At 34.4% G+C, this 27,544-nt stretch overlaps 3 protein-coding genes across 7 annotated transcripts; 2 read left to right on the top strand and 1 right to left on the bottom strand.

Moving 5' to 3' along the window:
- Positions 1 to 3,154: 3,154 nt before the first annotated feature.
- Positions 3,155 to 4,142, top strand: LOC108202489 (uncharacterized). The gene is made up of 2 exons (XM_017370899.2): positions 3,155 to 3,479; positions 3,575 to 4,142. Exons 1-2 carry the CDS (start codon positions 3,271 to 3,273, stop codon positions 4,005 to 4,007), a joined length of 642 nt encoding a protein of 213 aa, XP_017226388.1. The 5' UTR covers positions 3,155 to 3,270; the 3' UTR covers positions 4,008 to 4,142.
- Positions 4,030 to 17,214, bottom strand: LOC108202487 (alpha-glucan water dikinase, chloroplastic). Of its 2 annotated transcripts, XM_017370896.2 has the most exons (34): positions 17,039 to 17,179; positions 16,612 to 16,919; positions 15,746 to 15,787; positions 15,556 to 15,665; positions 15,388 to 15,466; positions 15,139 to 15,230; positions 14,911 to 15,064; positions 14,267 to 14,491; positions 13,787 to 14,125; positions 13,594 to 13,701; positions 13,413 to 13,511; positions 13,147 to 13,284; positions 12,916 to 13,004; positions 11,411 to 11,545; positions 10,949 to 11,111; positions 10,765 to 10,854; positions 10,502 to 10,687; positions 10,122 to 10,184; positions 9,971 to 10,033; positions 9,832 to 9,891; positions 9,579 to 9,731; positions 9,143 to 9,226; positions 8,362 to 8,538; positions 8,163 to 8,269; positions 7,855 to 8,068; positions 7,643 to 7,746; positions 7,298 to 7,430; positions 7,052 to 7,177; positions 6,683 to 6,793; positions 6,270 to 6,368; positions 5,676 to 5,849; positions 5,224 to 5,316; positions 4,967 to 5,082; positions 4,030 to 4,632 (listed from the first exon to the last, which is right to left on the bottom strand). In XM_017370896.2, the coding sequence occupies exons 2-34, from the start codon at positions 16,855 to 16,857 to the stop codon at positions 4,428 to 4,430; spliced, it is 4,377 nt and encodes a 1,458-aa protein (XP_017226385.1). In that variant the 5' UTR covers positions 16,858 to 16,919; positions 17,039 to 17,179; the 3' UTR covers positions 4,030 to 4,427. The 2 variants fall into 2 exon arrangements, with proteins under 2 accessions (XP_017226385.1, XP_017226386.1); XM_017370897.2 differs by lacking the exon at positions 14,267 to 14,491 and having other exon boundaries at positions 17,039 to 17,214.
- A 5,673-nt stretch (positions 17,215 to 22,887) lies between these two features.
- LOC108200519 (uncharacterized) lies at positions 22,888 to 26,764 on the top strand. 4 transcript variants are annotated; one of them, XM_017368696.2, is made up of 6 exons: positions 22,888 to 23,089; positions 23,983 to 24,123; positions 24,310 to 24,634; positions 24,731 to 24,897; positions 25,173 to 25,449; positions 25,963 to 26,764. In XM_017368696.2, exons 2-6 carry the CDS (start codon positions 24,019 to 24,021, stop codon positions 25,992 to 25,994), a joined length of 906 nt encoding a protein of 301 aa, XP_017224185.1. In that variant the 5' UTR covers positions 22,888 to 23,089; positions 23,983 to 24,018; the 3' UTR covers positions 25,995 to 26,764. The 4 variants fall into 4 exon arrangements, with proteins under 4 accessions (XP_017224185.1, XP_063941018.1, XP_017224186.1 ...); XM_064084948.1 differs by lacking the exon at positions 25,963 to 26,764 and adding an exon at positions 25,797 to 25,941; XM_017368697.2 differs by having other exon boundaries at positions 22,889 to 23,089; positions 26,033 to 26,764.
- The last annotated feature ends 780 nt before the right edge of the window (positions 26,765 to 27,544 follow it).

Below are 27,544 nucleotides of genomic sequence, written 5' to 3'. Positions count from 1 at the left end.
GAACCGCGAACCGCCCGAACCGCGTGAACTGCATAACCCGTCAAACCCACCAAACCCGTATAACACGGTTCCGGTTACCTTCTACACCAGCCCGGCCCGGACCGGACCGGACCGCCAATCTTGACGTGCCGGTTACGGTTCCACCGGTGACGGTTCGAAACCCGTTTGAACCGGCCCGAACCGGCACGGCCCGCCCGTTTGGCCGGGTCTAATTAGAATCATGACAAAGAATTGCACCATCCTTGACCATTTTGAAAATGGGAGTCGAACTTGAATCTAACGATACCGATATTTGAGTTCTCATACTATATTTGACGATTTTTGGGTTTTGATATCATATTAATTGATCAGTTCTTTTTTTCAAATCTATATTACGACCATTATATATATGTAGTTCCACCTGGTGTGTTGGTTCACTTTAATAATATGTACGATTTAAACTTTGTACCAGCAAAGTGAATGGCAAAAGGAGAGAGTGTAAAAGACAATAAAAGAGGATACTAAAGGCATCCAGCCATGGAAGAGTGATGATTGTGTCCAAGAGGCATGGGTGCTACATATTCTTGTTTACATAACCACTCAAAATCCATATATTAAATTGGATGATGTTGGTGACCATGCACCAACCATCTTTAGTAAATTGTCCATGTTTTGGTAAGAATCTGATAATTGAGCATATGTTATGATTATGTTCTACATCAAAACTGCAAAAATTACAAATGTCATAACTCCTTTTCCTTCTTAGGTGAATTTCCTAATATGCAATGTATAAACTACTTTTGCATGCACTTGCCCACTTATTAGTTATTAGATATTTAATTTAAGGGTCCATATCCCTGCATACTTATGCATATGTATGTTAATGGCATATATTTAGTAGAGAATTACTTGCTCGTGAGTTTATATATATATATATATATATATATATATATATATATATATATATATATATATATATATATATGGGAGAGTTCTGGTACAAACTTACAAACTTACAAACTTTTTTTGTTCAACACATATATAACTTGAGTTCAACATTTTTTTAACATATTTTGTTGAACATCGATTAAAATAGTGGTGGAGAAGTACGTAAACCAATTTTGAAATGTAAGAATTAAGGTAAACATGTTTTATAACTAATATTTATGTTTCTAGACCCTACCCAAACCCTAGAGGTATAGTTTAAACATCTTTTTAGATATATTCAACACAATGATAATTAGTGTTCAACACCCGATGTTGAACCCCAGTTATAAATGTGTTGAAAACGCGATTTATTTATGCGTTATTTTTAAAAATTGTGATGTTTTTTGAAGAATTTTCAACATGGATACTTTATATAACTAAGGATTAACATGATGGGAGAATAAAAAAAAGTTTGTAAGTTTGTAACTTAAAAAAGTTTTTATTTGATCCTATCCCTCTATATATATATAAGGGGGTGTTATAACATCATTCCATAAAAAAATGATCTCATCTTAGGACTTTTTACATTCAGGGTCTTTTTTTAATTGAACATATCCTAGTATCATTAGTATGTTTTGCACTAGCAATGTACAGTATGTGTTTTCATTTACCTATAGCAATACTCATTACTAGAGTATTATTGTACCAACCATATCTCCATTTATATCAAAATAATAGTCATGTTTAATAAAAATATGTATATTAAAAATATTTTTTTATAAATAAATTATATAATTATCTTGAGAAATGAAAGTACTTATATTATGAAATAAAATTGTTTTAGAAGAGATTATCATTTTTTGAACGAAGGCAAGAGTGACTACGAGTCCAAGTCCAAGTGGTTCAAGTAAATCATCTTTAGTGGATTTACTTGGAGAATTAGGCTAATGGGTATGAGACCCAATATTCATTTTCAGTGGACCAGCCTCCATCTAAAAGATGGATCCACATGAATAAGGCCCAGTCCGTATATTTCTTGAAATGTGTTTTCTCATCATAATTATTGTTTTTCCAAACCTTTGCAATATTGTCATTCATTTTTACTCACAAACAAATAAAATAATAATTTAGTATTGTTATAGAATCTTTTACCTGCACAAAAGAGTAAGTTGAGAACTAATATTGATTTAAGTTGAGAAATAAAATAATAATTTAGTATTGTTTCTCCTACTTGTTCTTTTTTTGCAGGTATTGCCACTTGCTTTTAAATAACCAAAGATTTGAAAATACTCCGTAGTTTATATTCAACTTTCCACCAAAATTTCCATTTGCCTAGGAAGACAGCGAATCAACGATTTAAGTGACCATTATATCTGAATAGTGCTATGAAATAGTATTATTTTATCTTATCGTATCCTAAACTTTGTGTGATTTGGCATTCCCATTCTTCATTCTTGTATTGCGCATGGTGAAATGGTTTTCACCGTATTCCGAGACTGTCAGACTCGAGTTCGTTATATACGTCAAGTTATGTCAAGTTCGAAATTTGGTAATTCCTTAGTTTGATAAATTTGATTTCAGTTCAAAATTTAACTTGATAAAAAACAATTCATTAAAATCTCAATCGAATACATCCCCTCAATATCAAGTTCAAAATTAGGTAAATTGATTTCGGTTCGAAATTTAACTTGACTTCCCTGTTCTCTACAATAGCTTGAATATATTTAGGGGTCGTTTGGCTGAGTTTAAAATAAGTGTTTTTTGCTTAAAATAAAAAAGTGAAGTAGAAGTCAGAAGCAAGTTAAGACTTATAAGTGATTAAACTGTTTGGGAAAAAAAATAGAAGTCGTTAAAAAAAAGCTAGTAATCCTAGCTTTTCTTAAGCACGACTTTTTACACAAACGGTACAAATAAGTATTTATAACTTATAAACCCTGGCTTATTAATTGTTGCCAAACACCACCTTAATTTGGATGATTTAAATAAGTCGAGCACAGCTCGTTTAGTTTCAGCCCAAATTCAATTTGAATTTTTATGAGGGAGCATTTCACTCATATACAGTTCTCGCAAACTTCCCACTCCAGTCTGCATAATCATTCTGGCTCTATATAAAATAATGTCTTGTCTGATCTTTTCATGTTAAAACAATTGAATTCTGTGTGCGGAATCGGCTTTACACTTGCCTGCCATGATCAGATATTTTTTCTTATTAATTTGGAGCAGTAGATTTGATACGGTAACTGCAGATTCTGCATGCTAATTTGCTTCTCAAACTATCAAAAAAATAACATGCTGATGTTGATAAATATTATATAAGGGAGGCTTTGCTGCAAAGGCTTAGCCAGACTCAAGAAATATCATCAAATGGACACACATGCACTACATTATTATCTGAGTTTTCTCCTCCTTTTGTATCATAATTTACCAAGTTATGGCATAGAGTCACCCCAATATATAGTTGTACTATCTGCACCAGATGTAGAGATCAGACTCTACAATGAATCCATATGGATTTCTGCTCTTGTTCAAGCTTCGAATTCCTTCGAAGAGTCTACCGAAGATGGCTTCCACAGGTTACTTCTCATAAACCCTACTCAGATCATGATCTGTACTCAGAATTCAAATTAAATATACTTAGCTAACTGTTTTTGCATCTAACTGGTCTCAGGCTGTACCAGTACATTCATGGGGCTAATGCAAACTCGTCGCAGCTGAAGAAAACTGCTCCTATATTAACAAGCATCAGCCAGACTGCAGTTAACAGTTCTATCCATTATGTGAAGTTCTACTTATCGCGACAAGTAGGAGCTGTGCCACAGCCTAGTCCTGAACTGAATCTGCAGGTCGAGATGTGGAGAAGCCACTGTATTGCAGTGAGGAGATTTTCAGGGTTTGCAAAAGATGGAAACATTGATAAAGAGAAACTTGGCCTTATCAGTAGCTTGGACAAACTCTCAAGCAGTGCAAAGAGCAAAAATATTGTGGTTTTCGAAGATAAGAGTGCTTACGCTGTTGCACAGTATAATGCTTCGTTTCATCTTTCTGGCCGTATCAATGAAGTGTGGATGAATGTTTCAGCTGAAGGATGTCCTCTGTATTAGAATATCAGTGAAAAGGAAAATATGATGATCAATAGGCATATTACTCTGCGTATGACTATATTTTGACATGAATTCTCAACTTTCATGGAGTTGCATATACAACAGACAATTCTAGCACACAACACAGTAACCAAATTAAACTATCTGTAGAAGTTTGTACATGTAAACTAAATTTGTTCATAATGTTACAGTGTAGAGCTCTTTATTCTTTGAGCTCGTTTTATTTGTACTTTGTATGGAAACCTTGTGCTACTCTATCAACATTTTAAGGTATTTCCTGGACTGCACTGCAATTCCTGTTGTCCAGTCGTGCTTTTGAAACTTTAAGAATTAGAATGTCCGTAGAAACTTGTTTGGTAGAGACGATCTCCAATTTCTTGCCTCAGGAAATATATTTGGATCTTAAAACCAGATATTTGCTTACATCTGCGGTCTTGTCTGGACAACATAAATTTTTCCATCTTTCACCACTCCTTCAATGTCCTGAGGAGATCCATAGAGCTCTTCAATTGCACTTCCAGCACGAGCAATGCTAGACAGTATGGATTTCTGGAAGTTGGAGTCAATTAATAGAGGGTCAGACGAGTAATCAACAACTACTTTGTCTTCTTCATCCATTGGCACACTGCAAAAAGGATGGAATTTAAATCAGCTAATAAAAATCCATTAACTGCAAAAAGGATGGAATTTGACCAGCAAATAAAAATCCATTAAAAGAAATATGAACGTGACTTAAACAAAATCATAGTACAAAAAAAAATTGAATTAAGAGAATAATCAGGTGTGTCATCAAGTGCGAACGAATAAGAAAACTAGTCAACTATAGAACAAGAATACTAGGACATCAGGAACATTGACAACAGCCAAAACGAAAGACTGGTATACAAAAGTGAAACAGATTTGTCGTTGCGCTGGTCAATAATGTTGCATGCAACAACAATGAGTTACTGAAAATGTACCTGTCATAAAGGCCAGCACCAGCATACCCTTCTAGATCTTCACCATTGGAATCAGATCGAAAGATAATGGAGCGTCTAATAAAAAGGCCAATGGGTTTGCTAGGGTAGCCTAATACCTGAAATTTTAAATAGTAAGGAGGGATGTGAATTTACACAGAACTTAAGAATATTAAAATATACAACGGCGGTATGCTGACGTCCAGCAGAAACTCAGAGTGACTACATACATGAGGTAGATAAGAATGCTCCAAATTTACCTTAGGAGAGTTTAGGTCATCTTTCTTGCACACAAAACTCAATGCACGACCTGGATAGGCTCCAACAAGAGTTTCTCCAAGACCTTTCACCACCTGTGAAAATTGAAAAAAAGGTTTGCATCTGATTATTAAATTAAAGTCTGCTATCTGAAGAGGGCTAGACCTAACTACTATTCCTTAATCCAATTAATCAATACAAACCTTTACAAGTCAGTCATGATTTGTAGTTTAAAATGGCTTTCAGGAGGAAAGGATGGGATATACTTAATTTGACATATAAATTGGGGAAACTATTTCAGATTTTAATTCTCTAGCATTGCACGTTGGCATATAAACTTGAAGATGTATTTTTAAGATAAACAAGCATAACTTTCCTAGTTGTACTTACTACTTTTTATAGCAAAATCGAAGAGTCGCTCAGGGTACCACAAAAGAAGTAAATAAAAGATTACCTCTGTGTATATCTCTGATGGATCACCTGAAGATGGATTTGTAGTGTGTATCACGAATGCATAATCGGCATTTATTATTTCCTGAACAAGGACTGCCATACAAAGAAAGTTGTGATCTAGCTTCACTTTCTTTGTGCTGAAGTATGCTCTCTCATTCCACTTTGATGCCCAAACCTGGATATGTAAACAAATGGTATGCTAGTGATATCAGAACTTGTTAATAGGAGAAACTGATTACGCAATCACACACACACAAAAAAGTTCACTAGCATGAATAAATTATAAAAACTGTCACATGTACATTGAATTTACTGCAGTTGAAGCCTCAGATCATTTCTTTTTCCTTTTTCCAGACAAAAGTAGCTTAAAAAGTAGCCATAGGGAAATCAAATATGCACCATGGATCAGTGCAAGACTATAGCTATGTTCATTTCATGGACTGGGAAGAGAAATTTTTTACCAGATAAATATGTGATGAGCAAAAAAAGAGCAATGTTCTCTAGGCAGCTATTTAGTTTTATTGCTTAAATCAAGAAGAAAATGTATCATCAAGCAGCAGGTCCTGTGGAACTTCCAGAGCGATGTAAAAATTACCTTCTTGATAGCCATCCATGCTTGATCCCATCGCTGGTCACCTTCATCACCAGGCCAAGGCATGCCAGAACTTTGCATCTTAGATTTTAGTTCTTGTACCTGAAATAGTGCTATCCATAAGGTCTAAACTAACCCAAGACTAATTACTACTAAGAGCATCATTTTTTAACAATCTTCGATCCAGATGTGGCATGACATTAATCATCCGGCTACTAGCTAGTTGTAGGGAATCAAGAAATAAAGAAGCACAAACACAATGCACCCAGAAAACTATATGCACCACCACCAGAGACTTAAAAAACTATTCCTTGATAAGGTGCATTAAATCCCGAGGTAAATTCAATTTGACCAAAGTGAAAAAAATAAAAATAAAATAAACACCCCCAGAACCTCTCCATATAATGGAAGCTTACCAATTGTGGTGGTGCTTGAAGTGCTAAAACTGTCTGCCGAATCTCCTGGAGAACACTTAGCTCTTCTTCTTCTAACTTGTTTTGCAATACTTTCACCTTTTCTGCTACTTCCTGAAGATTATGTATGCAACACAAATATAAGAGTTGGATAGCTGATGCGAAGTAGAAATAACAGAAAATTTATGTACGTACTAGCTAATTTGAACAGCATTAGATAAAAGGGAACTTAGTCAAAGGACCAAAACAGGTTAAAGGACAAAAACACATGCTCTGAGGTGAAATATGTTTGTAACTATGTTATCTGCGGAAGAAAAGAAAGGTGTACTTGGGCAAACAATGCATAAAGATATAAGCTTTAGATGAAAAAACCTTGTTTATATCATCTGAAAGTACTTTCTCGAACACGCCAAAAGGTAGGGCAACTGAAGTCGGAATACCAACCCAAGATGGCACTTTTCCTTTTAGATATCCAATATTACGTGATTTAGCTCCAACCTAAAAAAATAAAAAAGAGTCACTCATGTTAAAGCAATATTCAACAACAAAAGGCAGTTCCATGACTTAGTGCTAGCAGTGCACTTAAAAACTTTAATAACATAACATTCCAAGCCTTACTAATTCACTTGTAAACTCCTCGGATGATATGGCATATCTGCCACCAAACTGCTTTTTGGTCAGTGTAATAGACCCTGAAGGACCAACTTCTTCCGAGTTATTTGAACCCGTAATATCGACATCCTTTGCCTCGCTGATTAAAGAAACAAACCCAAAAAAAACATAACTAAACATAAGCAAGATTATACTTCTGATACAATTATGATGGACTTGATAAAATGAGCTTTCTGACTTTCTCATATACAGATGCAAGAGTAAATTTGCGATTAATTATATGTCAAGTCACCAATTCCACATATGATCAGAGATCAGATATTAGTATAGAAATGTCTGTCTACAGTTTACCTATAAACTATATCTGCAGATGTTGGTCGGAGATGCAGAATTTTTCCTTCTTTTGATTGAAGGTCAGACAAAATATTAGGATCAAAGCATGTTGCAAAGCAGACCTGCCAATGTTAAACTAGTTAGATAAATAGATATATGCAGTGAATGTTGTGCCTTTAAATACCAGGGACTACGAAAATATAGGGTAAAAGTTTGTATCTAATATCCACCTTGCTATTTCTTGCTCTAACAGAAACATGAGACAGGACATCTGGCATGTCAGGTGTAAGAACCGCGACAGTGCCATCAGGAATCTCCTCCTCTCCTCTTACAGATTTTGCCACCAGAATGGTTGGCTTTTCATAAGTTTTATTTTGAACAGAAAGCAACTCATCTACTACAACTACGTACCCAACTGCTTCAACTGGGCTAATAACCTGCCAACTAAAGGAGTTGCCAATTTGGGGAATTAAGAGTCAGTCATCAAATAATTATTACTAAAACATTAATTTCCAAGAATAAGTTCAAGCTTAACAACCTTCCTAGATTAGCAGTTTCGCGAAGAGTGGGATCAAGTCGATTAAGAAGAACAGATAATGAAGCAGCAGATCCAGCACGGATGATTTCTTCAGTGAATATGTCCACCTGCATACATTTACTACACAGTTACATGCAATTCGTTTTTTTGCTAACTCAGTTATATGCAATTCCCAGATCATTGATTAAGTATCACATACAGCCCACTCATCGACTCCAAGCTGTGCTCCAAGGTACTCGGCAGATGGTTGTAATTGGCGATGATACCACTCAGCCTTGCTTGTAAGAGCAAGTCGGGTTCTATCAAGGACTGATTTCGCATATAATGCCCAGTGATCATCTCCGGAGCTCAACATGCTTATTGCTTGATTCCATCCCTTCAAAAGAAAGCAACATCAATTTACATATTACAGAACTATCAGTAACAAACTACACATAAATTCTTCCTAACCTGTTTGTTCCCCCGCAAAACACTAGTAATAACTGATCATAGATACACATGTGTAAGATAAGGCGATACAATAGAGCATTCAGTTTTAAGAAGTATTTTGATTATGATATATATGCCACGCTTTGATTAAATTTAAATTAGGAATTCATTCAGGATAATTGAGGTCAACTATCCATGTAAATCAATTACATATAACAAGGAAAGCTAAACTTGTCATGATTTGAACGTAGTGCCATGACTTAGCACCACTTTTGGTATTCTTCGTAAAATTAAGAAAATGAGAGGTACCCTTTTCAATGAAATAATAATCTATTTACAACAATGATCAGCAATTACACACACTTTACAACTTGACAAAAGATTGACATGCCGTCATATGTATATAAACGTAGCATCAAACATTCAAATATTTGTCAAACTGTTGATGTACTTTCTAAGGCCTGAACAACAAAAACTTAAAACATTTCAAATCAGTCTGCCTATAAAGTATAACAAGAAGGATAATCACTTTATCAAAACTAATCACTTACCTTTAAGCAGAATATAAGATCTTCATTATTATCTGATGAAAGCGCCAGATTTTCAAGAAGCAATGTGATGAAGTACATAACTTTCTGCAGGGGAAGAAATCAATAAAACTTAAAATGATAAAATAATGCTACACATATTAGACAGTTTATGCGCCACCTTATTTGTCACATTTTATGGCCCCAACACCAATTCACACTTTAATCAACCTATGTGAACTGTCTACCTTTAGTAAAAAAAAATTGTTGTGAAATTCGTAGTAAGAATAGTATTTGTGGTGAAACATGTAGTAAGAATAGTATTTCTTGTAATAATCATCTTCGAGTCGACTGTTGAGAAATTTTAGCTGATGGTGTAGAAGTAAGCCATCATGTAAAATAATTGATTGGGAATATTGTAACAGTTCTAGAAAAATGAAATGACTAGACTGATAATTACCTCTGGCTTAGCACCATTCAGTTCCTCATAGCCTCTTTCAATGGCTGTCCTTACAGTAGAATCAAGGGCAATGTCCAAGAAAAGAAGATCTTTTAGTCTGTCATTCGGATTAGAGAGCAGTGGCCTAAGCTCCTCGCGGACCTCCAATAACCCCTTAATTACAACATTTTTATAAATTTAAAATGAAAAACATTGAAAATCCAAATTGCAAGAACTGACAATAACAGAAGTATTAATGAAAATTTCTAATTACCTCTAGAAGGGGTTCTACATTTTTATCTTCCACGTGTGCAAGAATGAACTGAAGCAAGTCCTGTATAGTAGCATACACAATTACGCAACATGTAAGAAGTACTAGCTTTAGGTTGTAATCAGGAAGCAGAGAGACCTACCGGAAAACCAGATGGCAAGCCTGATACAGGGTTTATTTCTACCCCAACCATGAACCCCTGTCCCTGAAAAAGATTCATTCAACAAACTTATATAGTTTACTCATCAAATAAGTGTGCAATTTAAGATGATACAGTTCATGTATATATATACCTCAGATTTGTAGCCCATACAATTTGAGATTGCGGACTCGAGATCCGCTCCTGAATGAACTGCCTACAGGTTGATTATATAGTAAGCCAACTATATGGAGTATAATATATGTTGGATATTTATGTCCTCTGTTACAGTATCCCAGTCAGTTAAAATAGAAGGAAATGAGAAGGTGAGTTACTTTCACATGGAACGTCATTTACCCGATTATGATTTAAATTGCTACAAAAAAATGCATGGATCAATAAAATACTCTGCAAGGATAGCAGTTCAAAATTTCCATTTTTTTCATGATCAGGTCATTGACAAAGCTAGTCAAGGAAAATATTCATGTGACAGGCAACATCGAATAACTACATAATAAGTTTATGGAATGGAACCTTTAATGTCCTCATGTAGCTTCCTAGATCACGTAAAAGACCATCTTTCTGATCTCTCCGGAAATTTGGTTCAGAGTGGATGGCTCGGTCATAACTAAGTAGTCGTTCTTTTGTTATCCCATTATCGTTTAATGTTCTCCAATAAACATCGATGTCAAAGTCACATTTTATGTAATCGAGTAGTGCCTGCAGAAAGAAGAAGTGTTCGCGGGAAAATTCAAGAAAGTAAATCTTAAAATCTACTCAGAATGTAACTTCTATACCTGGCAGATCACAACATCATCGGGACTAGTATTATTATGCAGCTTCTGGTGCCATTCCTCCATCATTCCTCCCTTGCAATCATTATTTCTCTGTAGTTGAAGATGCCCTTTTACTATTATATGACTTTAGGACATGAAAGAAAAGTGTGCCAGAATGGAAGAAAGGGATTGACATTTATTTAACCTGAATAACAAGAATTTCATCCCGTATTCTCTGTCCTACGTCCCCTTCACCTCCTCGGCCAACAGTTGACATAATCATACGCAAGAGTTCACGGTACTCCGGATGACTTTTATATACATTCTGAAGCAAGTCTGTAAGCCTATCTTGAGCTTTACTTATTTCCCTGCACCATCAAAGATAATAGATGCTTTGTCAATCTAGAATGATTACTGAAATTGCATCACCAATATAATTTGTAAGTAGGGTGATGCCTTTAAAAGCTCGCCACTTGTTCAAGCAATATATTAGGATGATGTTAAAGCTACAACTTTTGCAGTTAAGATGCCCAGATAGAAGATTAACTATAACTTAATATAGGCCAAGTCAGTTACTAAGTCCTCAGATAAGGAACAAGAAGCTGTAGGGATCCAAGGAATCTGTACAAATGTAATTGCATTTAGGTGTTATCTTTAAGAGCTATACCGTGGCTTTACATTGTAGTTTTTATTCCATATCAACTGCCTTGTTGCCATAAACCTCATCCACACAAGAATTCCGGCAAGACCCAGTTCACCGGCATCTTTGGCCTCCTGGACTAGATCTGCAGCTATATTGAATCTGGAAAATACAACTAGCTACTATCAATATAAACAAGAAAGTTAAAAGTTTTTTCAAGAACATCTAAATTTAAACTAATTAAATTAAGGGGAGAAAACACCAAAAAAGAAAATGAACATATCACTTATTACCATTAACATTAATATTAGTTATTATAATGAGAATGAAGTAGGTTGCTGTGTAAGCTTAATGACCCAATTAAGACCAGAATGGCTTAGGTAAATGAGGGGATCTAACCTGAGGCATCTCTAAAAAGGTAAGCCCTGCCTTTGAATCGGAAAAAGAACAAGAACTTTTCAACAGTTGACAGAATGTACAATTTTTACATTCGATGTGCATCAGATAAAAATGGGGATCATGTAATAGCAGGCATAAATTTTTCTAGTTCTCAAAACATGATTATGAGCCAGTCTAGTGGGAATGTGGGATATATTATCTAAAAAGTTTGTCATGTGGCCGTATTTATTGACAAGACCATGGCATGCTGTAAGATAGAGGCCAATATATATATATATATATATATATATATATATATATATATATATATATATATATGTAGTGACCAGAAATTATAAGGTGGAAACTGATAAGTTATTCTAAAATGACCAGAAAGACTGAAGTTCTCTATATGAAAACTGGATTGACAAACTTTAGTCGCCGTCGACCTACATATATGCAAAACATGGTCATATGTAATTATCAATCAAAATTTTGTGGAATGCAAAAAAATTCTTTTCTCACTGACCCACAGAACAAGCATGTGGCTTTCTGGTGAGACAGTTTTTTGTCAACCTAGGATAAAGATTACACAGCTATCCTAATCGACATACTCATAACTGTACAGTTTAATACTTTTGCCAAATTAAAAGGATCTATTCCGAAAAAAATTGTTTCATGTGTAGTTCTTAATTACCACTTACACATATATACTAATTCAGTTTTAGATGGATGCAGGTTGTGATTTAACACAATAGTTGGTCAGTAAAGCAACTAAACAATATTTTGAAATCCTTGCTTAACAGATGTAGTGTGCAATGACCATGCTTTCCGTGATTTTTCTCGATATGGTCAATTTGAAAGAATTAAACACGAACTTCTGCCTAAGGTTTAAATTGCATATGTTCTATAAACTTGGGTGAACAATGTAGACTGGATGAATTATTCTGAAAGAAACATTCGTTAGGATGCATAAATGGGAAGTAGGGGAAAACTACAAGTTATTCAAAACAGCATAAGAAACTAATGAAAACCCCTCTCACAAACCTAACTCTTCATAAATATGAGAAATATTAACATATTGGAAGTAAACTACACAACTGAAACAAGCAGATTAACTGACATAGTGACATGTTCTTTACAGGAGAACTAACCGGTGCATAAATGACTTCTGTGCCTCACTTTCTAATCCTGCTATTTTATCCAACAAGGATTTTGCTGTCCCCTTGCCATCACCAACATCCTTTGAGTGATTTTATAAAAATTAGAACAAAATATGTATATGCTCAAAATGTCAGATACAAATGAACATTGCTTTCGAACAGATACAAATGCCTTAATAACCTATATTAAGTGTATTTATTAAAAGACAAAATGGAGGCAACCTTATGGATCAGCTTGGGCCCACTACTGAAGTTGACATAAAAGTCCGAACCATTATTCTTTATCCAGTTAGCACCAGACAAAAGAACAAATGGCATCCCAGCAAAATTTTCTTCTACTTCTATCTGTATAGACTGGACCTGAGATGAAAGTTATCAGTTCTATTTAGTTACAGTTTACTACCACTACTACGACTACTAATACTATTACATGCACCACTACAATAATTCATCTAGGCTTATAGGTTAAAACATAGTATGCAAAATACCTGGTATTTTAAATCATCAGCAGAGCCACTCGAAAATTGTGTTTCAACAGCCTTATCCAACAATACTGAACCAGCAGGCAATGTGCTCGGAGGAGGTGCCTGTAAAACATTCATAAATATCTATGAGTTGCTCACAAAAGGACTTAATATTATGCAGACGACATGTCTATGGTGTATATACCAGCCACTCTCCAGGGTTTTCTGATAGAGCCCAATGAAGGGTAAGCGGATCTTTGAAGTCCGTAGCGATGTCAATTCTCGTCTTACCAGAAGGCTTTGTTACAAGTACCTTTAAGTGGAAATAAGACCCGACATTAATCTAACACTCAAGACTAGATATCCTCAGAAGGAACATGAAAACAATAATATCTTACTAAAAGCTCCTTATTAGCAAGCTTGTAAACATTTTTCCTGAGAGCAGGACCGCCACTTTGTTCTTCCTTCGCCTTAGCAAAAAGGTCCATTGATGATAAAGTTGGTGGTTTGGCTGGAATTGTTTCCTTTATAGTCCCTGGAGTATACTTGTTGAGGAGCTGCATTAAATCCCTCTTCTTGCGTTGGATCCTTCCAACAGCATTGTATCTCTTTGTATCTGGAATCTTTGAAACATTGGTTTTTATCTCTCCCTTGGTGATCTTTTTCCGTATAGCTTCAATAGATATGCCCTTCTCTAGCTCAGTTTGTAATTCTTTCCTGGCCTCTTCAAATTCTTTCTGCTCATACAACACCACACTAATCAAATTCAGTAAAAAAATAACCTCATCGAAGAGTATCGAGTCATTATTATTAAACAAAACGTGCAATGTACAAGAGTGTCATAACAAGTATACTCAAGTACAATAATTAAAATTTACAAGTTGCTGATCTGGGGAGAAGTTAGGCTTTCCAGCTTTCTCCCAGCGTATATATGCTTGTGTTTGCACAAGATCATCAGGCACTTGGCTTATCTTTTCAGAAAGAAGTGGACCCTTACTTTCGTTCACATTACTTTTATTTGTTAGCCTTGCTCGAATGTCTTGTATGGGAGTACCTCTACTAACTTCCACCAATAACTCAGTACGAGCTGCCTCATATTCCTCCTAATATAGTAGATACTAATTGCTTAATTAACTAATTTTATATCAAATATAAAATAAGTAAACACGTCAAATTATTAGCATAGCAGCTTCTATGTGATGTCAGATGGTAAATGTCAATTTTTGCTTGATATTTTATTCTGCCTGAATGAAAGCTAACACATTCTAACAAGAATAAAAACTTTAAACTCTTGGCATTGCAAGTCCCAAATTTCCAGCTTTACATCAAGACTAGGACTGCTCAGCTCAGATTTCAAATTGACTTCATATTACGACCTTGCCTCCCGGTAATATTTTTTCTTATTGGAGTTCATTAACAAATGTAGTTGGTGCCAAAATAAGGTATGCACAAATATAAGCAGTCTAATAGTTCAAACACATCGCCTATAAAGATATCATAAGAAAGGAGCAGCAATTTCTACCTTCTCTTGCTCGGGGGTATACATTTGTTTACCATTCCTCTCCCATCTCAAATATGCTTGGATTTGTACAAGATCTTCAGGAACTGAAACATTCGGACTCAGCTTCTCATCTGATGGCAGTTTTATATGAAAGTTATCTCCTTTATGTTTGAACCTGCCCACAAGTACAGGATGAGGTCTTCTCTGTGGATGCTAAAAATTATTAGAAATAATATAACTGATGCGTACCACTTATTCTGCGCTTCGTCAAATATGAGGAATTCTATAGCTTGTATTGCTGGATCATCAATCTCTAGTCTCAGAAAGGAATTGGAGCCAGACTACAGAGAACCAATGAATGCATAATAGTAAATATATTAACATCTTAGTTTCCACTTTCCAGCATGATACAGGCTTTTTAACATTTCCAAAGTTGTATTTTGCTATGTGGAAGAACTGATGAGAAGAATTGAATGCACAGCTAACTTAAGAACATACTTTCACAAAAGGAGTTCTAAGAGCTCTTTTCTTATATACTTTAGTTCCATCTGGATGGCGAGAAGGAAGCACCCACTTCCTAATATACAAAAAGTGAACGGTAAGCATCAAAGATGGTATACATATAAAATTAATTTAAACGGGAACCTAAATTAGAATCTAACTTACCCATTCTTATCTTGTATACCACCCCAGTGAAAAACTAGATTATCACTACTATTGGTGACCTGAAGTTCTATCTGTGACAAACAACCTGGACCAGGCGACCTAACATTAACCTGAAAAATTGTATGACATCTCTGCTATCAGCTCCGAGTGAAAGGAAAGACAACAATACTTCGCAAAATATTTGCAATACCTGCAATTCAGTATTTCCTTCGAGATTGAATTTTTCTGCAAGCTGTAATTGACACAAAGAAAAAAAGGTGTCTAATTAGCACTTCCCAAATTATACCAACACTTAAAACAAGAACTGATATGCAGATAGAATTCGCTCGAATCTTCAATACAGTTGGAAATAAAAGGTTCATATCAATGAACTTCAGTTAAAAATAAAAACAAGAAACTTTAGGATAATGTCGCAGAAAAATGTGCACAGAAACAGAATGGCATAATCGCTACTATGTAATCCTATCCATATACCGGAGCTACATGATTATATATTTTGATCATCCCCGTGCATATCTGAACTGAAATTGATCATTTTTACCAAAAAAAAAAAGAAAGAAAGAAACAGATTTCAATCCTTACAACTCGTTAACAAGAATATCAAGCATGTTTCTAAAAATCGCCGAGTCGTCCGATTAATCACTAGAAGGTTCTCTGCCAATTTGATTATTTAAATCCGACTAATCACAACATATATTTCTAAAATTAATATATTAGGTTTAGTAAATTATATATTATTAATATTATTTTCATATATCCGATTAATGTCCCGATTAATCCCCGATTAATCCCCGATTATCCGGTAGCTCACCGATAAGTTCCAATTGTTTACAACAGTGGTATCAAGTTCCCGAATCTTAGCTCCCTATATTAACATTACAAGCAGGAATCCTGCCTCATACTCTGATGACAAAAGCCGCATTTCTAAAACACTACAGCTCCTTCCATTTCAAACTAATTATTCAATTCCAGTCAATATCTACTACTTCCAACAGACAAAACCACAAAACTACACTCAAAAACACATAATTAATTCAACAATCACGGAGAATGTACCTCCGAAGGCGAATCCGTGGCCAAAACAGCTCTTGTCATAACTCCCCCTCCGCGATTCGAACTCATCGACAACCTCTTCCTCGCCACATTCACCCGAAATGTGGCAGTTAAAGGCAGTTTTCGTATTCGAAAACTATCTTGAACTCGAAACAAAGTATAATTCCCTCCAGAAACACAAGTATCAATTCTAGTCTGATGCTCAAGTAATCTCTGGTGAACAAAATTCGATCCAATACTATTGCTCATTATATATAATCACAATCAACGCTTCAACTTCAACTTCAAATTCAAATTCAAATTCAAATTCTCTACACAAAACAAAAGCAAAGCACAAATTCAAAACTAATGAGAATTGATTAACACGTAATTAGCAGATAAAAATTGAAATGAGATGTAATTAATGAAGCTGAATTAGTGAATTAATTACCTTGTTTAAGCTACTGTGTGTGTTGAAATGGTGAGAAATAATTAACGGGAAATACGTGGGGAGGAAAGTGAAGGCTTTATCATGAGTGAAGTGTACACGTGGCAGGTTTTTGTACGATCTCGAGGCATGGGAAGGGGAGATAGTTCACGTGCTGTGTATTAATATCTTCGCGAGATGAAGCCTAATTCACGTAATTTGCATTTTATATCAAACGTGTTGGATCTTGGAGTACCCCGGGCATTGCTGCGGGAACGAGAATTCAGCTGATCAGATTTATCGATTTAAAATTTATCAAAAAAAATAATTAAATAAAAATTTTAATAAAATTAGAATATAATTAATAGATTGATAAATATATTATGGATTAATCAAAAATTAAATCAGGAATTTTCAAAATAATGCTTCTGTATAAACACTTACTTTAATATCCAGTATCTCATTTACTTGACTATCATTAAGTCAAATTAAAATTTCTTAAATACTGTGCTAGTCAAATAAGGTCACATAATTTGGGACTGAGAGGGTAGGAGTATTTGATTGGTCACTTACACTCAGTCACCTTGCCTCAAAACGTTTAATTAAAATCAATCATGATCTATTATATCGAAAATTTTGGACGAAATTTGGTACTCCCTCCGTCCCCCTTAATGTTTACATTGGGGGATGGGGGCTCGGCACGCATTATAATCCTCTCATAAAATATAGTTTGATAAATTATTTTGAATTTTTTTTTGAATAAAAATTTAATATCTAAACTTTTATAAAAAAAAGAAAATTTTGAAAAACAAAAGTTATGAAACTATGTTTTATATGTGTCTTAATATGCATGTCGAACAATGAAAAAAAATATAAAAAATGAGAGGGACAGATATATTATGTTACTATGACATATTACATTTCTCATCAGAAGATCAAGGGATCTCCTAAAGGTAACTAGGAGTAGTCAATAGTCTAGTCGACGTCGGTCGACTTGTTTGAAATCACTTTGTGATCATAATTTTACTATCACTGCAAAGCATAAATATGTAATGTGAACGATAGTAACTTATAAGAAGCTACACACTTTTCACAAAGCACCAAAACAGAGCGATCTGGCACTGGTCCGTGAAAAAGCGATTTGGTTGATTACTACTTTAATTTTTCAGTCACATTACAGAAACGTCTGGCTAAAGAACATTTAGAGCAAGTCCAATAAGTTAACTATCTCATTACTTATTAATAATATAAAATAATGAATCCTAGTGAGTCTTAGTGATTTAGGTAATCTATTTTTAGTGTCAACTCCAACAGCAATCCCTATATTTGTTCTCCTAAGATTATTTTAATAATAAATTTGGGAGAGAGAATGAGAATGGATGGAAAAAGACAAAGAAAGAAGGAGAGAGATCATTTTTTTATTCATAAATAGTATATAGGTAATGGCTAGTGTTTACTTAAAAATAGGTAATGGCTAGCATATTGGAGCATGTGCTAGTGATTTAGGAGCTCACTAGGAGAGTGTAGGAGTGGTTTTTTTTGGTTCATTACCTAAATGTGAGCTTAGGAGCTCATATAAGTAACCTATTGGACTTGCTCTTAGAGCTTGATAAATTAAAACAATTTTCGGATGAAATAAGAAATTCTTTATTAATTTATTATTTATGGATATTATAAATATCTCTAAAGGATCATGTTCAAGAGAGAACCATTATCCAAAGAACTCTTGTCTTATTTCTGACAATAGAACTGCACATGAAAAAAATTTATGCGTTGTATTTTGAAATTACTTCTGAACACACGCAATGATTTAATAAGACATTAAGGTTCCAAATCTATATACATTTTTTTTCCATCGTTGTGTGTTCAAAAGTAAAGGGTTCTCTCGTAGAACATGGCCCCATATATAATATAAATTAAAACCAACTTTGTCGGGACAAAATTTAGTTACATATTATCATTCTAAATAAATTTCCTTTCACAAACTATACCCTGAGAAAGACCGTGGGCCATGGGGCCAGGTATTATTAAATTTCTACGGATCACATGAGTGGAAATTTAAGCTTAATTATTTGTTTATCCCGAATTTCAGGCCCATTGTGACACTGCATTATTTTTGTGTAAATAATTGATGCATGGGACTCTGAAATTTAGACGTGGGAAGGCAGGAAAAGCGTTATTTCATTGATTGAAATACAGTAACTCGGTTCTGATTTCGGAGAACACTTTATCTCATAGTAGTAACATTTTTTATTTATCGGGAACCTAGAATCCTAGATGGCTAGATTCTTTACTTAACATTCGAAATTCTTTGAACACGATTTAACAATTCATGCATAAGCCAAGCATGCCTGCGATTCTGTAAATATTTTGGTTGCTTTCAGCTGATCCTCTTTGTTTTTTTACTTTTCTTTTTCACTTTTACTGTGGCCTGCCTGTGAGGTTCCTCAGAGATGGTCTATGAGTTTAAAACTAGCTAAAGCGATGGTGATTTAAGTCTGTTCGTAGAAACCAGAAAAACAAACTTGAATATAACGCAAGGCATAGTACATGGAAACTACGGCAAAAGTGGTCGGCAGTCCGATCCGACGTATATAATGCCCTTAAAAAATATTATTTATTAAAAAATAATATTAATTTTTAGTATAATTGAACTCGATACGTGAACTATTTATTTGTGATGGACGAGCACTTTCCCCGAGTTCATGTAATGAAGAATTTATCCGCAATATATTGAAAAACGTTACATATGAAATTTGACTTATAATAATGTTTGATCGATTTCACTGAGATCATGTATATGGTATTGGAATCACTCAATTAAGAATGTTTATTTATTTATTATATTTAGAGCTGTAATTCGAGTCGGGCGGCTCGCGAGCTCGCCCGGCTCGAACTCGTTTAACTAGACTCGACTCGTCTCGTTTAATTAAACGAACCGAGCTCGGGCAAAGGTTCCGGCTCGTTTAATTAAACAAGTCGGCTCGACTCGACTCGTGAAATTAAACGAGCCGAGTTCGGGTAAAGTTTTAGGCTCGATTAATTGTAAAATTAAACGAGCCGCTCGCCCGACTCTCTAAAACCGGCTCATTTAGCTAAATGAGCCGGCTATACTCGACTCGTGAAATTAAACGAGTCGAGTTCGGGCAAGGATTTAGGCTCGAATAGTTAAACGAGTCGGCTCGGCTCGGCTCGATTAACTTCGGCTCGAATTACGCCCGGCTCGAAACCCGACTCACTCGACCCGAATTACACCCATAATTATATTATTTGATATAAAATTTGGAATATATTAAAATTACTCATATATAAATATCACGTATCATGTATATTGAACATGACCGGGAAGAGTGTAATCGAATCGGAAAGAGATACTTCCCTAATTTATAAGCAATTGCATAAGAAAGCTGGTGACTCCATGTGGTATGGAGCCTATTTGGTCAAACTTTCTAGATGTTATATTATTTTTAATAATTAAATTTGTATTGTAGGCTTTACAAATTAGTACGATATGTTGTGGTAAATTTCTATTAAGCAATAAAATTGCAATGGCGGCAGATTATCACGGTTCAGAACTACAGTTCAGAACTACAAGTGAAAGGTTGGAGATGTCCACATTTTTATCTTTGAGTAGTGCAGTTAGTGAGGTGACTTCGCAGGTTCTAAAGGTCATATTTTGTACTACTATAGTTTATATTGATTTATAAAAATGCAATTGAATTTTAAAATTAGCAGAAAAATGACTGATATTCGTCTTCGTCTTTTAAAAAGATGGTTGCCATTATGAAGTTAGTTCAACCATCAATATATATATATAAAGGAGAATACCGGCGTCTCTAGAATAGCTCGATTCAGTCGTCTGATTTTTCTTAAATTTCGGAGAAAAATATAGTTATAATTCAAAAAATCATGTTTAAGAATTCTAAAGGTCATACAATTCTTTTCTTATTGAGTTCCAAATGTAATACAATTCTTTTTCCAATTCAGGAATCATAAGGGTGATACAATTCTTATTGTTAATTATATATTAATATAAAAATTATTAAAAAGAGTACGATTCTTATTCTCAAAAGTTATAAATTTATAATTTTTTTTGTAATTTTTTTTCAAAAAGTAGTGATTGCAATCTTCTCATCTCTATCGAATATTTATTTATAATTCAGTTTTTTTCTTATTTACGTATCCCAAAAGGAATTAATAGGATTATATTTATTCAAACTAACAATCATAGAATAAATACTATTTATATTTCCAATTTATTCTAATAATTTTCTTAAATTTCAAATAAAAAAATTTATAATTTAATTTATTTATTGAGCACCGGCGGCGACCAAATTCCCTCCCAAGAAAGTGAACAAGTGAACCTGACGATGTCGTTTTATTGACGAAGTAATATTCACTTAAAACCTAGACAAGCCCGATCTCCATATAAACCCCTCCTCCCCTCATCAACGGCGCCTCAGGGAGAGATTCCGAGAGAGATAACGGATCGATCAAGATGTCGAAGCGAGGTACGAACATGTAATTAACAACCTCCATGCGTCTAATTTCATCATTTTCATTAATTATCTCTTTCAATTTCCCCTCAGATCGCGGATTTTCTTAAATTTCTGAATAGAAATAAAAGATTGTAAAGATAATAATCATAAAAAAAACTAATAGCAAAAAAAAAATAGAACCATAAACGAATAATATTTTTAACTGATAAATAGAAATCATAAAATAAAAATAATAAATAAAGAAAAATAGGATATAAAAAATAGGAATCATATATTGATTTTATGATAATGTAAAATGATTCTCGATTAGTATTGTATTTGACGGGCACGGGAGGCGGCCCATACTAATTTTTATCTAAATAATAATAATTTTTCTAATAGTATTATTTTTGACGGGAAAGTGGCTAAAATAGTAATACAATTCTTTTCTTATTTAATTCTAAAGATGATACAGTTCTTTTCTTATTTGGTATTTCTTATTGAACTCTAAAGATGATACAATAGTATTTCTTATTGAATTCTAAAGATGATACAATTCTTTTCTTATTTAGTAATCCAAAACAAATAGGATTATATTTATTCAAACTAATAATAATAGATAAAATACAATTTATATTTAAGATATGTAAAGTAATATATACAATTCTTATTTTCGATAAGATATATATTGAAGATATGTTTAACGAGAACACGACTGAAAATAACTTTTTTGGAATTATAATAGTATTTCGTATCAAACTTTATAAAAAATTTATTTATTAGTATTGTGTTTAAGGGGAGGGCGGCCCAAATTAATTTTTACCTAAATAATAATATTTTTTTATTAGTATTATGTTTGACGGGAAAGTAGCTAAAACAATTTTTTTTCGATAAGATATATATTGAAGATATGTTTAACGAGAACACGACTGAAAATAACTTTTTTGGAATTATAATAGTATTTCGTATCAAACTTTATAAAAAATTTATTTATTAGTATTGTGTTTAAGGGGAGGGCGGCCCAAATTAATTTTTACCTAAATAATAATATTTTTTTATTAGTATTATGTTTGACGGGAAAGTAGCTAAAACAATTTTTTGTCTAAATTTATAAAAAATTCATAACGCCGCCGCGAAGCGCGGCTTTTTTCACTAGTTAACTTAAAAAAAACATAAAATAAAGGCGTATTTACGTCTGTTTCTCAGCATAGCACTCATTCATCCTGCAAACAAATATAAAAGTTGTTACATTATAATTAAAAATACAAAATTTATATAGTTTGTAAAGAAAATTGCAGGAAAAATTGGGATGAGGTGTAATTCACGTGCCGGACCGGGTCGGTTTGGAACATCGGGCCGGTTTATGATTCCCGAACCTGCTCGTGTTCATCTGTGTGCTACGTCAATTCTGTTCGACCCGATTCCACCAGGATTTGATCAATTTCTTCACAATTCGTGCCGAGTTGTGCTGTGCCGAACCGTCCACATGCACCGGCTCATTCTCAGAAAAATCAGAATTTCTCATCTCTCTCGCTTCTATCTCTCGCACACGCGCCTCGCTTCTCTCCGCTCTCTCCCGCAGATAATCTCTCCAAAGGTAGGACTCTCTCTCTCATTTGTGCATCTCTCCCAAAATATGTATATATATTTGTTTGTATGTTTAGATTAGAAACTTTTAGTGATTCGTGCTTCCTTATTCTAAATTTAGCTAAATGTAAGATTGATTTCTGCTACAATAGTTAATTCTTATGATTTTTTTTCCTTCATATTTTGCATAGTTGTTATACGGATTATCAGTTAGACAGCCTGGATGATTTATTATCGGAATATTTATCTGGTTGTTTGTTTTTAAGTGTTTTGGTTGAGATATTAAATTCAGTATATAATTACTATTATCCACCTGGTTACATCGAGGCCGGACACAAATGAGAACTATGGTCAAAGTAAGTATTTGGTTCTCACAGGTTTTCGATTCTCATTCGAATTCTCATTCGAATATGATCCTATATTATGGTACTGTTATGATGTGAAATGTTTGTATAATTATGACAAATATGTAAAGGGAGTGAGTGATTTCCAAAACCTTAGCTAATAGGATCCACATATACTTTGCTGTATAAATAATTAGCCCTCTTGAAGTTAGTATGTAATTTGAGAACTTAATGAGTGTTTGGATATCTAAAGTGGAGCTAGAGCCTAGAGGTATAAGTATTAAATTTGAATTAGTGATATAGTTTGTGTATGAGGTGATTAGCATTATGGTTTGCGTACGAGTAGTTTGCATTATATCTAGCTTAAGTTAAAGGAAATAAAGCTATTAAATTATATGAAGGATACATACTTATCTGGAAGAACTTGAAGTTATTTTGCACGGGAAAACAATGGTGGTTCCCTTATAGTTTTTCTAATGCAAAGTGATGGTAGTTTATATTCAGATATATAATAATAGCATAATTGTCTAATTTTGTTTCAAAATCAATTTCTTTTCAGTATAGATCTCCATAATCTTCCAGTTGCAGTTACATTATGGAACTTCTACTTCTCAAAGTGCGGATATGTCTGGTATTTGGGACCATGTTGTTTTTTCTTTTTAAGTTTGGCTCTTGCAAGCGCATTCCTAATTTTGCAGAGGTGAGTCTATAATATTGTTTTTACCCCTGGTGTTTATGGACAGTATGTACATGTGTGTTCAAATACATTGACCTGTTGCAGCTAGTTTGGTTCAATGTTGTATCTTTGTACTGAAATTTCTAGTATTCAACTATGCTTGCATTTGGCAATTGGTTCTTCTTATTCTTAAGTGCTTCTTCCTTTCAGGGATATATTTCAGAGCCATACTTTGAAAAATACGGAAGTCTGCATGATTCATATTTTCAAGATTTCCTAGCACATGAAGTTCCACTTGGCTTATGTGAAGTGTTTCAAAACAAAATCAATTCTGCACCAAAGCTGTCTATTTTACACCGTCGTCTTATTGGTGAAGGTTCTCACCGTCGTCTATCTACATCAATCCAATTTGAAATATACCAAGAATCAGTTTCTAACTTACCTGATCACTATTGTGAGGCCATTATCATTGAGAAACTGCCCTCTGGAGTCTTTGCAGATCCATTTGAGCTACAAGATCTTCTATACCGCGGTGGTAATTATCATCAAACTTTTAAAGCAACATATTGACCGTAATTATAAAATTATGTTTCATACTGGTTTTTGCATTTAAACCATTCATTTTGCACAGTTTATATGAAAGCATCTGCGTTTGGGGATACGAATTTAGAGTTACCGTCAATTCAGTCAAATCGGTCCCTAGTTGAGATTCACATGGATATTGGGTCGAATGCATTAACAGGAAGCAAACATGGGATGGAAACGAAAATTGAACTTCCAATACATGCACGCTATCCGGTAATGTAGAATGAATTTGTACATGATATAAGAAAATGATGAATTTTGAATGGAGTTGTAATGATAATATTGATTAGTTCCTCTGTAAATCTATTACTTGTCTGCTGCATATACAAGTTCTCCCCCCCCCCCCCCCCCCCCCCCCCCCCAACCCCCAAAATAAATGAATAAATAACTCCCCTGTTAAATACATGTTCGAAACTTATATATTGGTGACCTGGTGTTATTCCCAAAAAGAATTCGGAAACTTAATTTTTAGTTTATTCTTTGTGTAGCCTCTTGGAGACCGTGGATATTCAAGAACTGAATTTGGCCTTCCTGATCTATTTACGCGCTGCAGCATAAAAGGGAAGTCTAGTAGTCAAAGCTGCATTTTTATGTCAACTGATAGCACTGCTAAAGTCATCGATGATAGTATTGTTTGGGAAGTACCTTCTGGAAACAAGAAACATGCCTCAACCGTATCGTTTCTCACTTTTGTGTCTGCAATTTTATCAGCTCTGTCAATTGTCCTTGTATCTATCCGCCACTCCAACTTTGAGACAGATGATAGTAAGCAATCCTGAACTGTAACTTTTCTGTTACTTGATAGTGTTGTGTTCTCATTGATTTCACATTTAATTGGAATACATTAAAACAATTTAGACACTTTTACATCTTTAATTTGTTGTTATATTCGTGTTCATAATATAAGTTCAACATAAATTTACAGTTTTCCGTATTAGAACTAGGATTTCTAATTAAGCTTTCTGTAATTGCTTTGCTTTAACGAAAATCAATAATTAATCCCCCCCCCCCCCCCAACCACCACCACCACACACACACACACACACAATATGAATGCACTATTGAAGTTCTAATACACAGTGTCATGACTTCTCGTTAAACCACCAACATAGTGACTTCTCTGTACGAACATATGGATGAAACTTGAACGGGAATATGGATGGAAACTTCTATTGCATTTCTATAATGTGCCAACAATACACCACAGATGATATGATGAGACGTATTTGTAAGTTTGCACAGAGATTTAAATGAATTTAATCCCTGAACTATACGCAGATAATAGTACTTGTGTGATTATAATTCGATGAGGCATGCAGTCTGACAGAAATGTGTTGTGCATATTAAGCTTAAATCTGCTCGGATACAGCCAAGCAGTTATCTGCTGCCTGGTACATCAAATCGAGTTTATCCTTAATAGGCTTAGGCATTTCAGCAGAGCCTTCAAATGCGTCAGAACAATCAGACGAAGTCGCTGCAGATAAATGTACATTAAGGCTTCCTTTGTCGTTCTTCTCGACAAATCCCAGGCAATCCTTCAAGTCATCCACAGTTGTTTCAAAATTTTGACGACACGTGTCAAGCACGCTTTTCTTGGTCTTGGGAGGAAGATCTTTAACTGCTGGCTCAAGCAGTGGATACATCTTCTGCAACTCTATAGCTATATCCAAAGTTGACTCAACTACATTTCTCGTAGCATCTTGTAAAGTAGTTGCTCCTCGAACCATCTTTGTGCAGAAGTCCTTGTGATCAGCAGTGTGGCAGAATTCATTTACAGGGCCGCCTTCAGAACTACCAGGGGCTTCAGAACTCCTGGGGGCTTCGCCTTCAGAACTACTGGGGGCTTCAGAACTGCTAGGGCCTTGAGAATTTACACCGCTTGCGAAAAGACCAAGGACAATGATCACAGCCACTGATAAATTTGAATACCCTTTAGAAGCCATTATTCTGGCTCCCAAATAAAATTTCTGGTAACTTCTTTTCTAGATTGATTTTTTCCTGCTTCACAGTCTTTTGCAAGGAAACGTAGAGATTTATAATGGTGCTTGATCATATAATCAGTTGTTTTTTTTGTTTCGTATGAAGATTGCCTTAACTATAATCAGTTGTCAGAACCCAAAAATTTGCTGCATTTAATTTTGTTTGAAAAAATGGAGCTAAATTATAGGGGAGATGTATTTCAACTGATATCTTCGTTTCTTTTAACCAAAAATAGAAGGTTGTCACTTCAATTTTCAGCCAACAATGAAAGCATTGGTTTTGCTAGATTTGCGAATTTTGTGAGGTGAACCTGGAGTTTCTCATTACAGCCGGTCATGAATGTTGTTGCTGCATATGTCCGACAAGCCATGTTTTTTTATACCATATGCAGTACAACTTTTTAATCAACATCCGACATATAACTAAATTGATAGACTACACGCTACAACGAAACAGGACAAAACCGAACATCATAAAAAGACAGAGGTTAAAACCGATGAAGTGCTTCTAAACCTATCATTTTTTGTTATGTTATATTTTCGTGCCACTCGACTTGTTACTAACAAATCAACACCTATACCTAATTTTTAAATTTAATTAAAATGTAACGTTAGCAAATTATGTAAACATTTTTTTTTTTTGAGCAACAAATTATGTAAACATATATAATAAAATATATAATACAAGAGTCTGAGGCTCTGAGCTACATATTCTGCAAGTTGCTTCTTAATCCGGATAAGATTGTTCACATATTCTTCAAACTAATTTGCTCTAAGAGCAACAGATGAGCTAGTGCGTTTGCAGCTTAATTAATTATCCTTAATTTTATAAGATAAAGATAATTATCTTGATAAACTAAGGTGTTCCGGTCTTCTTGCAG

The sequence above is a fragment of the Daucus carota genome, chromosome 9 (assembly GCF_001625215.2).
Source record: "Daucus carota subsp. sativus chromosome 9, DH1 v3.0, whole genome shotgun sequence".
NCBI classification, from domain to species: Eukaryota; Viridiplantae; Streptophyta; class Magnoliopsida; order Apiales; family Apiaceae; genus Daucus; species Daucus carota.
Note: the sequence above shows the minus strand (reverse complement) of the source record. Positions and strands in the feature narration are given on the sequence as shown.

What these genes read in the sequence shown, in the direction of transcription:
- LOC108202489 (XM_017370899.2), top strand. Translation starts at nt 3,271, where the DNA reads ATGGACACACATGCACTACATTATTATCTGAGTTTTCTCCTCCTTTTG. An exon ending in ACCGAAGATGGCTTCCACAG is followed by an intron (nt 3,480 to 3,574) that starts GTTACTTCTCAT and finishes AACTGGTCTCAG; the next exon opens with GCTGTACCAGTACATTCATG.
- LOC108202487 (XM_017370896.2), bottom strand. Translation starts at nt 16,857, where the DNA reads ATGAGCAATAGTATTGGATCGAATTTTGTTCACCAGAGATTACTTGAG. An exon ending in TTTCAGATGATATAAACAAG is followed by an intron (nt 6,794 to 7,051) that starts GTTTTTTCATCT and finishes CATAATCTTCAG; the next exon opens with GAAGTAGCAGAAAAGGTGAA. An exon ending in TTCAAGCACCACCACAATTG is followed by an intron (nt 6,369 to 6,682) that starts GTAAGCTTCCAT and finishes GCACTATTTCAG; the next exon opens with GTACAAGAACTAAAATCTAA.
- LOC108200519 (XM_064084948.1), top strand. Translation starts at nt 24,019, where the DNA reads ATGGAACTTCTACTTCTCAAAGTGCGGATATGTCTGGTATTTGGGACC. An exon ending in GCATTCCTAATTTTGCAGAG is followed by an intron (nt 24,124 to 24,309) that starts GTGAGTCTATAA and finishes TCTTCCTTTCAG; the next exon opens with GGATATATTTCAGAGCCATA. An exon ending in AGATCTTCTATACCGCGGTG is followed by an intron (nt 24,635 to 24,730) that starts GTAATTATCATC and finishes CATTTTGCACAG; the next exon opens with TTTATATGAAAGCATCTGCG.